At 39.7% G+C, this 13,597-nt stretch overlaps 5 protein-coding genes across 5 annotated transcripts; 4 read left to right on the forward strand and 1 right to left on the reverse strand.

Annotated features, from left to right (window-relative positions):
* Positions 1–376: 376 nt before the first annotated feature.
* On the forward strand, positions 377–1,657 carry GCK72_021720 (uncharacterized protein; the record flags this gene model as incomplete). Its single annotated transcript, XM_003095358.2, has 3 exons — positions 377–666; positions 718–1,333; positions 1,400–1,657. 3 exons carry the CDS (start codon positions 377–379, stop codon positions 1,655–1,657), a joined length of 1,164 nt encoding a protein of 387 aa, XP_003095406.2.
* A 233-nt stretch (positions 1,658–1,890) lies between these two features.
* Positions 1,891–6,307, reverse strand: GCK72_021721 (uncharacterized protein; the record flags this gene model as incomplete). Its single annotated transcript, XM_053734453.1, has 11 exons — positions 1,891–2,214; positions 2,267–2,568; positions 2,632–2,911; positions 2,957–3,119; positions 3,449–3,631; positions 4,134–4,270; positions 4,321–4,909; positions 4,957–5,040; positions 5,102–5,320; positions 5,668–5,819; positions 5,864–6,307. 11 exons carry the CDS (start codon positions 6,305–6,307, stop codon positions 1,891–1,893), a joined length of 2,877 nt encoding a protein of 958 aa, XP_053583366.1.
* Positions 6,308–7,717: 1,410 nt separating this feature from the next.
* Positions 7,718–9,479, forward strand: GCK72_021722 (uncharacterized protein; the record flags this gene model as incomplete). The annotated part of the gene is made up of 5 exons (XM_053734454.1): positions 7,718–7,791; positions 7,835–8,017; positions 8,298–8,460; positions 8,508–8,787; positions 8,851–9,479. 5 exons carry the CDS (start codon positions 7,718–7,720, stop codon positions 9,477–9,479), a joined length of 1,329 nt encoding a protein of 442 aa, XP_053583367.1.
* Positions 9,480–9,622: 143 nt separating this feature from the next.
* GCK72_021723 (uncharacterized protein) lies at positions 9,623–11,389 on the forward strand (the record flags this gene model as incomplete). The annotated part of the gene is made up of 5 exons (XM_053734455.1): positions 9,623–9,696; positions 9,747–9,929; positions 10,202–10,364; positions 10,412–10,999; positions 11,048–11,389. 5 exons carry the CDS (start codon positions 9,623–9,625, stop codon positions 11,387–11,389), a joined length of 1,350 nt encoding a protein of 449 aa, XP_053583368.1.
* Positions 11,390–11,521: 132 nt separating this feature from the next.
* GCK72_021724 (uncharacterized protein) lies at positions 11,522–13,487 on the forward strand (the record flags this gene model as incomplete). The annotated part of the gene is made up of 7 exons (XM_053734456.1): positions 11,522–11,589; positions 11,706–11,888; positions 11,935–12,097; positions 12,216–12,420; positions 12,464–12,768; positions 12,819–13,251; positions 13,297–13,487. The coding sequence occupies 7 exons, from the start codon at positions 11,522–11,524 to the stop codon at positions 13,485–13,487; spliced, it is 1,548 nt and encodes a 515-aa protein (XP_053583369.1).
* Positions 13,488–13,597: the final 110 nt, after the last annotated feature.

The following is a 13,597-nucleotide window of genomic DNA, read 5'->3' on the forward strand; positions in this document are numbered from 1 at the left end:
CGGGTTCAACCGTGCTAAATCATATACATTTTACCGTTTGCCCATATCACTGTACCTTTTTTCTAAAAAAGTATTTTCTGTTTCGACCTGAGTCACTATAAGCAGATTGCGTCGCAGTAGTAAAACTGTGTCTTCTCAGATATTTTTAAATCCTTCTCTCTAAAAATTGGCAAATTTACTAATTAGAGTGTGTAGGATCATATGCAGTGTTTTGTCCTTGTTTGCTCTACGATTATCTCATCGCAGGATGCTCTCATGGGAATTTCACACCTGTCCATTCTACCTACATCAGATGACCTCATTCGACCACCTGTCCCTCCTTAGCAGTCAGTAGTCACTATTCTTTCTTCTTCTTTCTCCCTATTCCCCGTCCTCCATGCCCACCATCCCCGACGTTCTCAAAAGCAACGAGGCCTATCTCAAATCATGTATTCTTTATGAGATGCTTGCCAGTAAGTCTGCTTCAGATTGCTATCAAAACTTTTGCAAGAAGCTTGGAGCCGACGCGATGAGTTACTATGATTTCGACTATTGGTACTATCGATTCTACGGTGGGGAGATGGATTTGAATTATGATAGGAGCAGTGACCCGACACCGATTTCTTTTTCTGATATGCCAGTGGTTGTGTTGAAGCATATAGTGAAGGACTTGGATCCAGTTGAACGGTAAGTCAACTGAATAGACTTTCTCCTTTTTTATAATTAATTCCATTTCAGAACCCCTCTGAGACGCATTTCTACAGTAATGAATGCTGTAGTGGATGATGTAAAATCAGTTTATGAGACTTTTGATTTGAAACTTTCTGAGAGCCAGATGATCATGAAGGTGAATAAAAATACTGGGATGACATATCAGAATACGGAGAACGGATGTACTGTACAAAAATCAAATGAATCTGGTATTAGAATTGAAAAAAGCTTTCTAGAAAAAGGCTTTTCTGATATGACTCAAGCATTGACTATTCCGAAACTTAAGATTGACTCCTTTACCATCACATTCTCAAATCCTGAAACCGATCACTCTCTGATCTACAGCCTCCCCATCGGATTGCATGTGAAATCCCTGAAAATTCATGGAAACTCCGTTGAAGTGGTGCATCTTTTGTGTCATTTTAAGCCAGGAGCCTTGGAAACTATTTGTATTAATACACAAGGAATGGGAGACACTGGGATGTATGTGATGCAGCTGGAACAGTGGAAACAGGCAAAACAAGTTGATATAAGTTATGGAAAGCCGTTTCACGCGGATCATCTCCCATTGTTTTATCATTTTGAACGATTCGAAATTAATGTGTATGGCGTGTGCCCGATTCCAATTGTTTATCTGCTTAATGTAAGTTTGTTTACTATTTGAGAAGAAGTACCGTAGGTTTTTTTCAAAATTTTTTTTAAATTCCAGGCTCTCTCCCTAAACCCAAATTTCAAAATGTGTCATCTGAAATCAGGAATAGAGCAGAATAACATAATCGCTATCATGTTGAAACTTGGTGTGGAGATTGAGGATGAGGACATAGACAGCATTACTCATCGTCAGCCCATTCCAAACTCCAACGCGTTTTTAAAGACGGAAATTCGACTTGATGGTATCATTATCCATCGAAAAACTTGTTGTTCTAAGTGTTATAAGGTTTTAGTGGATGGAATGACGACTTCTTGAATTATTTAAAATAAAAATTGTCAAATATAGCGATTGTACTTCTAGAATTCATCTTTATTGAAAGGAAAGAGGGTTACCACATAAAAACCCGATAAAAAGACAGGGTAACTCTTTGGGATAAAAAAATCAAATGATCCACAAGAAAACAGAAAAAAGGATAGAGGTAATATAGGAACGGCTGGTAATACAGAAAGATTGTATCATGATAAAAAAATGCCTACAATAAAACCACATTAATTTATTTTGACACTTTCCGCCATCCTCTGACTGATATCTTCCACTCCTTGATTTCCGAATCCCCACATCTTTTGAACCATCGTCCCTTCCCCAGAATTTTCTCCAGAATTCTTCTTCGTCTTTTCATCCTTCTCATAACATTCCCTTGCCAAATTTTTTCTATCAGAAATCGCTGCTTTCCCATGCTCATATCCACCTTGCAAGATGCCACTCCATTTTGGCTCCAGGAGCACTCGACGGCCCAGATTTTGGTAGTAGTTGTACTCAAAGGGATCCGTGCATTTTTTGCATAACCAGCCGAGACCACAGGAGTTGAAGTTCTGAAAAAAAACAAAGATATAATGAGGTAATTTTAAAAAAAAACCCCCCTACCAGACGACGATAGTCCTCAAAGACTCTTTGATTCTTCTCCAGTATCCCATAGACCCAGTACCCACAAGGAGATCTCTCGTGCATCATCAGGATCCTCCCATTGAAAGTCCCAACAAGGCAGACTTTCCGGTACTTTTTGTCAGATATTTTCTCAATTGGTTCCTTTACAGAATTCCATAGTTCTTTAGCAGTGTCATTGAAATTGGCGAAACGAAGAACTCCGAATCCGGGTGTCTGGCAAGAGACTAGCATGAACATGTTCCAATGCATCGGGTCGTATTCATGCAGGACAGAGTTGGTGCCTGGAAATAAAAAAAACAAATGTGAAGATTGTTTTCCTTTAAAATCAAGTGCCGATTACTCACCACAAGGAATTCCCATCCCGCTTAAAGGTACATAAGAATCGCAAGAAGCTGCTGGAGTTAATGAAGTCGCCGACGTCATCAATCCAACTCTCTCAATCTTTTTGAGATCTTCTAGAACAAAAATCTGTTTGATGCATGCTTCCATGTCTAGATCCAAATTCCAGCTGGTCATTAACTTGTTGGCACGGAAAATTTGAGATTTTCCAGAGAATTTTTGGAGGAAGTTCACCAAACTGACAATTTTAGCAATAGTGGCTTGGATGCTGGCCTGTTCGTTTGCCTGAAAACATTGGCACTCTCAGTTTTGCCATCCCCCTCACCTTACCTGATTTTTCACATCAATTCCTCCTTCGAACTCCCATTCCATCACTCCAATAAGAGTTTTCTCGCGAGACAGAAGACCACATAGAAGTTGAGCAGCATGGTGACGAGGAGTCGATGGAAGCACTTTTTCTGTGGCGTCTTTAGCGTGGTAGCTGTTCTGGAGTCTGGAAATATGGGAATAGAAAAAAATGGGCTGAAACTCAATTGGAAACACTTTTTATGGCTTTTTGGAACAAAAATTAAGAAGCAAAAAGGGAAAAATCGACATGAGGAATCGAACTTGTGCCAGAATTTTCCAAAAGCAACGCGTCTACCGACTGCGCCAATCGAACACAAATTGAGAGATGGTGTTTGGGAATAGATGAAAGAGGGGCGTGTCTCGCGTTGGAGAGAAGGGGAGGCGAAACTTGGATCTCAAATTTCACCGTCCGAGAATTGTTTTTCAGATTTTGAAAACGGATTTATGGATTAAAATCTAAAAACCAAAACTCACTTCCTGATAATAGTCTTCCCTCCAGATCCAATCCGCATCTCGATTCTCAAAAACTTGTCGATCCCCGTATGAATCATAATCAAAAATTCAGAATCCTTGACTGAAACTCTGACACGTGGCACGAAAAACTCTGTGAAGTCCACAACGAAACGATTCAAACGGCAGGTGGATCTCAGGGAGTGTCTGGAAACAAGGGAATTAGAGAATTCCTGGATCAAATAAGTTACCTGCTCATCAAATCCAATCTTCCAACCACATTTTGTTTGAGCTCAGTTGATAAATCCGACCAGCTAGCTGTCATTTTTGTAAGAATAATATCAAGAAAAAGAAGAGAAAGTGGAAAAATGGACGGGGAAAGTCGAGACGGGCGGTATTGCAACGTGGCGACAAGTGGCGACACGTTGGGAGGGTCACGTGAAGGTCAGCAGGGTTTTTTAAAGCAATTTTTTTAAATGAAAACGATTGGGAGGATTCAGAAGCTCTTCGGAATCCGTAAATAAAATTTCCAGACTTTCTAAATGTTTCGAATGAAATTTATACCAAAAACAATCGAGATAAGATGAAAATCTTTTTATTTATTCAACCACAATGCATTACAACTTATTAAAAATTCAAAAAATGTTCAAAACGGAAAGTAAGCGGCAAATTGTCTCTTCTTGGTCCCTGATTAAAGATAATCTCAAACGGTTTGATTTGATGACGACATTTTCCGAAATTCGGAAGATATTTCAACCCATCGTGAATCTCTTCGATCATCTCCTCACCCATCGCTTCTTGAAATGTCACAATGAACTCGTTTACCGTCGGTAGCTCCATTACTTTCTGAAAATGAAGGTAGGTCTTCTTCTTTAAACTTTATACAAGAATCTCACCTCACGAATTTCAACCACTTCCTCTGTAGTCAAGAATGAATCAAGTCGTATTTTAACAGGCGACACTTCAAAGAGAGCTCCGGCTCCCAACAACTCCTGAAGTGTATTCCACATTCCATCCGGCTTCCCGTTACAGACCAAGTCAATAGTGGCTCCAGATTTCACAAATGGGACGAAATCCATAAGACCCTTCAAGTCACTTCTAATGAATCGAAGATTCTCGATTTGAATTTTATTAGTGAGCGACTTCAACAGTTTCTTCATCACCGCCCAATAGCTATCCCACACTTCTTGATCTTCAAGACAAAGTTGGTGGATAAGAAGTGTGCCGATACTGAGTCTGGCATGATCCATCACAAATTTCACATGATTCGCAGCAACTTTTAGGAAATCTCCATTCTTGATGAATTTCAATCGCCCATCTTTAATAAAGTTGCATCCGCCATCCACTTTGACACATTTCATAAAATTTGGGCCGTAATTGAAAACCAATTTCTGAGAGGAGCATTTCAGTTCTGCATTGTCGATTTTGATAGGGATCCCGTTGAAAACCATCTTCATTGTTTGACAAACTTCGCGGAGTGGGAACCTGGAATAAGGGAACATAAATTATATGTATAAATTTTGAAAAGTTACCTCTCTCTTTGGTGCAGACTTGTAGTGATTTGTTGGATAAGCTCGGGCGGGAGGTTGGTCAATCCTCTATGTTTTGGGTCCAAGCTGAAATTTAAATTTAAATTTTCTAACGTGATCATACACGACAAGACTAAAGTAAACTCACTCTCTTCCAAAATCCTTGTCACATTGCAAATCCTTGTCTCCTCCATAGAATCGATAGAACCAAAAATCGAATTCGTAGTACGTGATTTTCTTCTCTCCAAATTTCACGCATAGACCCTTGTATGCTTCTTCAACTGGTTTCTTGGAAAGTACTTCATCTAGAATGAATGTGCGGATCTCCAGGTTTCGGGCTCTCTGGTGGCGTGTCAACGGCATCGAGCTGGAAAATGGGTTACTTTTATGAGGAAGAGAGGGGAGACACGATCAAGACAAAAGATTTTAAAAAATGGGATCAAGAGAAGTAGTGAATTGCGGCATGTAATGCCAGAAATCAAAAATATGCATAAATCGAGGGCGGGGATTTGAGAACCTGAGTGAGTCTGGCTGGATCGGTAGGAATAGAAAAAAGACGTGTTCCTGAAAATTAGGGTAATAATACGGTACAATGGAAACAAAACCCATGGGTGAAACAAGAAAACAATGGTTAGCGATGAAGTTGGAAATTTCAATACTTTATTTGGCTAATCTCATCAACTTTTTCTATAAATTCGTAAAATGCGTCCAAACAGACTGCCGAAAAACTCATCGGCCGTCCCTGGTACTTGATAGTCAAAGAAACTTGTCGTCTCTGTTCCGAATACAATCTCAAGGGCATTTGAATCGAATCCATTATTGACAAACATTGTGAATTTCTTGAAGTGCGGCTTTTTCAGAAGAATCTGAAGCAAAAAACTATATTAGCGTGAGTAAAATAATAACTTACATCTCTGATTAGAATCAGATCATCCGGTGAGCAAGAATGAATCATCATTTCAAATTTGCACAAATGAAAATAATCGGAAAGCGGTTTAGGAATTAGGAATCCCGTTTTAGAGTGTACTCCATTGAACGTCTTCAGATGTTTCCAACAATCCGTTTCTTTGATTTCATTCCAAATTTCTGCGTTCATTTTCTCATTAATACCATTATTAAGAGTCCACGAGGAGAGAAATCCGGGTTGTATGAACTGTAGAATGTTAGGCAGATGTTTCAAATCGAATCCTTTGGTGATGAGAGATTTCACGGAGAGTTTATGAGTCAATTCTCTCAAATTTTTCTCCAAAATTGGTTGAAATTGATTCCATGTTTCTCCACGGCTGCAGTGATTGATCACCAACGTCTGAACGGTCAGTTTCGGGTGCTCTAACACAAATTGGACGCATTTCATCCCGAGCTTCAAGAAATTCCCATTTCTAATTGAATACTCCTGTCCGTTATTCCTCAGGGTGCACACAACATTTTTTGTGGAGCATCTGACCACGTTTTCTCCATAGTAAAATTCCAGTCGGTCATCGTAGACAAGCAGAGAACTTAAGGCAAGTTCCACAGGTAATCAATTACAGATATGCTTCATTCTGAGGGAAACTTGGCGGAGGGCTAATCTGATAATGTTTTAAATAAAAATTATCTGATAGTAAACAAAATCGTGACATAACAGGAGAGAGTGCAGACACTATGCAATTTTTTGAATGAAGGTCTCTCAGTGGAGCGCACTTGCATTAGCAGGTGCTAGATAGGCACGGATGGCAGAGATGTAAAATTGAGGTAGCCAAGGAGAAAGGGGCAGCAAACTTTTGCATTGTGTCTGCACTCTCTCTTGTTACGTAGACATTTTTGTTTGCTGAAGTCCCAAAAGTTGTATATTTTTCCTTTGCACCTAGCTTATAACCTTCTGGTCTTGGAGGAAAAAGTCTACATTTCCTCAAAAATGGTTCTAACCCCTGCCGAAATCTCTTTCTTCTAACTATTATTCCCATATTCTCTACTCAAAATGAACCTAACAACTGCCGAAACCAACCGAAATTATGCTATTAGATCATTTATTTTATCTGAAGTTATCGCTAAGAATCCTATCGAAATAGCCTACAAGAATCTATGCACAAAACTCGGGGGACTCGGCTATTGGATACCTGAAATTCGAATATTGGTATTATCGGTTTTACGAAGGAAACCACAGTTTGGAATGCAATTTTACTTCATATAAGTAAGTTTCTTGAGGGAAATATTCAATTTCAAAAACAAATTTCAGGAACAACCCAAACTATCGCTTCTTGCCTACTCTACCGGCTGATATTATTCTGGAAGTTTCACAATATTTGGATTCTGAAGCAAGGTGAGTTCAAAAATAGCTCTAAAATGAAACTAAACATGATTTCCAGATTAGCCTTCCACCAAGTTTCCCTCGGAATGAAGCATAGCGGGAAGATGATCGAAGAGATTCACGATGGGTTAAAATCTCTTCCGAATTTCGGGAAATGCCGTCATCAAATCAAACCATTTGAGATTTCTTTTGATCAGAGATTAATTAGAAGGGGTTTTGGCATTTTTGAATAATTGTTATGGATTGTTGTGAAATATAAAGAGTGTTTTGTTATCTTGGTTGAAGGATTCGAATAATACATACATTCTGAACATGTGTAAGACAGTGAGGATACCCTCCTGACCTTCACGTGACCTTTCGCTGCTGTGTTTTCTTAATTGTCATCATCCACGTGTCACCGGCAATATCGCCCGTCTTTACCATAAATCGAGCATTACTTTTTTGTTTTCTCCTGTTGTTCTTACAAAATAACGAAAAATGGCGGCTAGCTGGTCGGATTTATCAACTGAGCTCAAACAAAATGTGATTGAAAGATTGGATTTGATGAGCAGGTAACCTATTCGAGCCCCTTCTCCAAAATGTCACAATTTCCAGACACTCCCTGAGATCCACCTGCCGTTTGAATCGTTTCGTTGTGGACTTCACAGAGTTTTTCGTGCCACGTGTCAGAGTTTCAGCCAAGGATTCTGGATTTTTGATTGTGATTCATACGGGGATAAATGAGTTTTTGAGAATTGAGATGTGGATGGGACCGCAGGGAAAGACTATTATTAGGAAGTGAGTTTTAGTTTTAAGATTTATATTTATCCATCCGTTTAAAAAATCTGAAAAAAATGTTCTGACGGTGAAGTTTGAGATCCAAGCTTCCCAACCAGTACGAGACACGCCCCTCTTTTATCTATTCCCAAACACCCACTCTATGATTGTGTTCGATTGGCGCAGTCGGTAGACGCGTTGATTTTGGAAAATTCTGGCACAAGTTCGATTCCTCATATCGATTTTTCTCTTTTTGCTTCTTGTTTTTTTGTGCCAAAAAGCAAATTTCCTATATTTCCAGACTCCAGAACAACTACAATGTCAAAGATGCCATCGAAAAAGTGTTTCCATCGACTCCTCGTTACCATGCTGCTCAAATTCTATGTGGTCTTCTGTCTCGCGAGAAAACTCTAATTGGAGTGATGGAATGGGAGTTTGAAGGAGGGATTGATGTGGAGAAGAAGGTGCGGTGTTCTAGAACTGTCCGTATCAAAACCATGAATTTTTTCAGGAAGACGCACAAGCCAGCATCCAAACCACCGGTGCTAAAATTATCGTTTTGGTGAACTTCCTCCAAAAATTCTCTGGAAAATCTCAAATTTTCCGTGCCAACAAGTTAATGACCAGCTGGAATGTGGATATAGACATGGAAAAATGGCTCAAAAAGATTTTTGTCGAAGAAGACCTCAGGAAGATTGAGAGAGTTGGAGTGATGACTTCGACGACTTCATTGACTCCAGCGGTTTCTATCGATTCTTATGTACCTTTAAGCTGGGCCGGGATTCATTGTGGTGAGTAATTGTAAATAATTGATTTTGAAGAAAAAATCTTGACATTTGTTTTTTTATTTCCAGGTGCCAATACAATCATGCATGAATACGATCCGATCCATTGGTATTTCTTTGTGCGACTCGCTCTGGAGACACAAGGGTTCGCAGTTCTTCGTTTTGCCAAATTCAATGACACTGCTAAAGAACTATGGAATTCTGTAAAGGAACCAATTGAGAAAATCTCTGACAAAAAATACCGGAAAGTTTGCGTCGCGGGGTCTTCCAATGGGAGAGTCCATATGATCCATGAGAGATCTCCTTGTGGCTACTGGGTTTATGGGATGATGGAAGAGAATGTGGCGGTCTTCAACGACTATCTTCGTCTGGCAGGTTTCACCTCTTGTGATCTCGGCTGGCTATGCAAGAAATGCACGGATCCCTTTGAGTACAACTACTACCAAAATCTGGGACGTCGAGTTTTCCTGGAGCCAAAATGGAGTGGCATCTGGCAAGGTGGAGTTAATCATGAGACTAAAGCTCTTTCTGATAAGAAGAATGTAGCATGGAAGTGTTATAAAGAAGATGAAAAGATGAAAAAGAATTCTGGAGAAAATTCTGGGGAAGGGACGATGGTTCAGAAGATTTGGGGATTCGGAAATCGAGGAGTGGAAGATATCAGTGAGATGATGGCAGAAAGTCTTAAAGTGAATTAATTTTTTATTTACTATGATGATAAATGAATTTGAAAAATAAAATTCTTTTCAACGTGACCTCTCCCCGTCATCATAAACGTGGCAATCCATCAAAGGTCTAACCGCTTTTTGTTGAATATTCCCTTGAAAAATAACAGAGAAAAATGGCTGCTAGCTGGTCGGATTTATCAACTGAACTCAAACAAAATGTGGTTGGAAAATTGGATTTGATGAGCAGGTAACTTATTTGATCCAGGAATTCTTTCTCTCTAATTCCCTTGTTTTCAGACACTCCTTGAGATCCACCAGCCGTTTGAATCGTTTCGTTGTGGACTTCACCGACTGTTTCGTGCCACGTGTCAGAGTTTCAGTCAAGGATTCTGAATTTTTGATTATGATTCATATGGGGATCGACAAGTTTTTGAGAATCGAGATGTGGATTGGATCTCAAGGGAAGACTATTATTAGAAAGTGAGTTTTGGGGATTTTAAATCATCAAAACCCTGAAAACCCCTTCTCTCCAGCGCGAGACACGCCCCTCTTTTATCTATTCCCAAACACCCGCTCCTAAGTTATGTTCGATTGGCGCAGCCGGTAGACGCATTGCTTTTGGAAAATTTTGTCCCAAGTTCGATTCCTCATGCCGTTTTTTCTCTTTTTGCTTCTTTATTTTTGTTCCAAAAAGACATAAAAAGTGTTTCCGATAGAGTTTCAGTCCTTTTTTTCTAATCCTATATTTCCAGACTCCAGAATAGCTACGACGCCAAAGACGCCACTGAAAAAGTGCTTCCATCGACTCCTCGATATAATGCCGCTCAAATTCTATGTGGTCTTCTGTCTCGCGAGAAAACACTTATTGGAGTGATGGAATGGGAGTTTGAAGGAGGGATTGATGTAGAAAAGCAGGTACTGTAGGTTGCATGAAGCCCAGGAAATAAACGACTTATTTTCAGGAACAAGAACTGTCCAGCATTAAGAGAACATTTTCTAAAATTATCATACTGAGAGACTACCTGCAGAAGTACTCTCAAAAAGATTACATCTTCCGTGTCAACAAACTAATGACCAGCTGGAATTTGACATTTGAGATGGAAGCATATCTACGTGATATGTTGAACCCGGAGAATTTAAAAAAGATTGAGAGAATCGATGTGAGACTCTCAAAGAGCTCTGTGACACCAGTGTGCTCTGTTGATACATACGTACCATTGAGTGTATTGGGGCGTCCTGCAGGGACAAACACTGTTTTCCATGATTACATTCCGAATTTTTATAAGAATTTCTTGTGTCTCTCCAAGAACTCGCCTGGATTCGGAGTGCTTCGTTTCGCGAAGTTCGATGAGACTGCCAAGAAACTTTGGAATTCTGTAGAGGCTCCTGTTGAGAAGTGGAAGGATGGAACGGATATATACAGAAGATTGTACCATATGAAAACTTCCGACGGGAAGCTTTTCATTGTTCACGAGAGATCCGCATGTGGCTATTGGGTCTACTCGGTAATGGAGGCAAATTTGGAGGTTTTTGATGAATATGATCGTCTGGTAAGTTTCAGATGAAACTACAGTAACCTACAGTAATCTTTCTTCCAGAATCCTCGCAACTCCCCTTGCCGACTCGATTGGTTGTGCAAACGATGCACCGATCCATTTGAATACAATCATTACCAAAATATGGGCCGTCGAATCGTCAGAGAGCCGAAATGGACCGTCACATTAACCAGTGGAAGTGAGCTGGACAGCGCGAAACACGAGGAAGTATGGGAAGCGTGTAGAAAGAGATACGAGAAGGAGGAGAGCTCAGAAGACGTGACGATTGAATCGGATGACGTCACCAACTTCATGAAGCTCGACAGATCATTCCAGAAATGGGCTATTTTAATTACTAGTCTTGCGTTTTTGACTTTTATTCTTTATTCGATTTTCTTTATGTAATTTTTACGTGTTCTCCTTTTTTTTAACGAAATAAATATTGCTCCACGTGTAGTGTCATGTGGCAATTGGCAATTACAGAATAATAATAATTATAATAATAATAATAACATTCAGTTTTGAAATTCTAGCAAGATGTCTTGGTCGGATTTATCAACAAAACTGAAGCAAAATGTGGTTGGGAGGCTGGATTTGATGAGCAGGTATTAGTTAACACAGATTGATTTAAACAGCAACTGCGCTCCATCGAACTCTCCAGTTCCGGTAGAGCACGGTTTTAAAAACATAATGCAAGCATGACTAACAGCTCAATTTTCAGGCATGCCTTGAGATGCACCTGCAGATTGAATCGTTTTATAGTGAATGATATGGATTTCTTTGTTCCACGTGTCAGAGTTTCAGTCAAGGATTCGGCAATTCTTATCATGATTCATACGGGGATAGAGAAGTTTTTGAGAATCGAGATGTGGATTGGACCTCATCGGAAGACTATTATTAGGAAGTGAGTATAACAATAGATTAGTCAGCCTTTACAATTCTTTTTCTAGATCCCAAAACAGCTACGACGCCAGAGAATCTATTGAGAAAGTGCTTCCATTGATTCCTCGTATTTATGCTGCACGCATTCTTTGTAGCCTTCTATCCCATAAGAAACTTCTTATTGGTACAATGGAATGGGAGATCGATAGAGGGTTGGATGTGGAGAACACGGTACATTGGAAAAACACAATTCCAACTAATTAAGATGCAAATATTTTCAGGAAGACAATGAAGCGATCATTAGGCCATGACCCGCGATAAGGCCCGCGATTTGGTTGTCTTTCTCCAGAAGTTTTCTAGAAAATCCGAAGTTTTCCGTGCCAACAAACTGGCCACCACTGATCGTAGCACCTCCGTTGGATATGTTCTGAAAGATATGTTTGTTTTGTCGGATCTGAAAAAAGTCGAGCAGATCTCCGTGTCACTTTCAAGGAATTCGCTGACCCCTCTGTTTTCTGCTGATACATTTGCTAATGTAGGAGGAGTGGTTTTTTGTGAGTTATTTTTTTAAATAACAATTTCCGCAGATTTTTTCAGCTACTGAAAACAACACCTACAAGTATATCCACTGGCTATTGGAAAAATTCGCATGCCTCTGCTTCATATCATATGCTGGAATTGGGGTCTTACGTTTCGCTAAATTTGATGATGTCGCTAGAGAAATCTGGGATGGCGTCAATGAGCCGGTTTCCATGATAACCGATAAACTGAAGATGAAAATGGAATCAGCGAAATCTGTCAATGGAGACTTGACTCTATTCCATATGAGATCTTCGTGTGGATATTGGATATATATGGTGTTGGATAGTCGTCGGAAGGATTTTGATGCTTATAATATCTTGGTGAGTTTGATAATATAAATGACGCCACGAACCGTATGTTTGGTTTTCAGAACAACTCTTGTGGTCTCGGCTGGTTGTGCAAACGATGTGCGGATCCATTCGAATACGATTATCACCAAAATCTGGGACGTCGATGTGTCTGGGAGCCAGAATGGAACAATATTGCCTCTAGTGCTCTCAAAAGAACTAGCCCTGAATGGAAGAGAATGATTGAACGGGTAACGAAGAGATATGCAATAAATGAGAGTAAAAAGAAGTGGAAGAGTTCTGGAGACGTGACAAGGATTCAGAAGATGTGGGGATTCAAGGAGGGCAGTAAGAAGATGTTGGATGACAATTATAAGAAACTGGACGAGGACAAGCAGTTGTCAGAATCGGACGAAAGTGATCCCGAAAAATCTTATTTTTTAAATGACTACAGGATTGATGCATTGATCACTCTCAAAAAGCGACGTCAAGGCTTTAGAACTAGAAAATCCGACGGTGAGCAAATTTAAAAAGATTCAAGATTCATAATGAATGATTCAGAAGGCAAGAAGGATTCTGAAGACTTGGCAACTCCCGAAGGCAAGCAGGATTCAGAAGACTCTAAAGACTTGGCAACTCCAGATTCAGATGAATTCACAACGGAATATCAATTCCAGGAATTGGCGATTTGTATTACTAGTTTTGCCTTTCTCTCTTGTGCGTTTTATGCTTTTCTCTTGAAGTTTACTTGATGGTTTTTGATTTTCAACGTGTTCTCACTTTTTTTGGCAAATAAATATTCCTCCACGTGAAAATAATTCCACGACGACAATCAGCTTGTCTTTGAAAAATTAGTTAGTCT

Source organism: Caenorhabditis remanei, chromosome V (genome assembly GCF_010183535.1).
Source record: "Caenorhabditis remanei strain PX506 chromosome V, whole genome shotgun sequence".
NCBI lineage: Eukaryota > Metazoa > Nematoda > Chromadorea > Rhabditida > Rhabditidae > Caenorhabditis > Caenorhabditis remanei.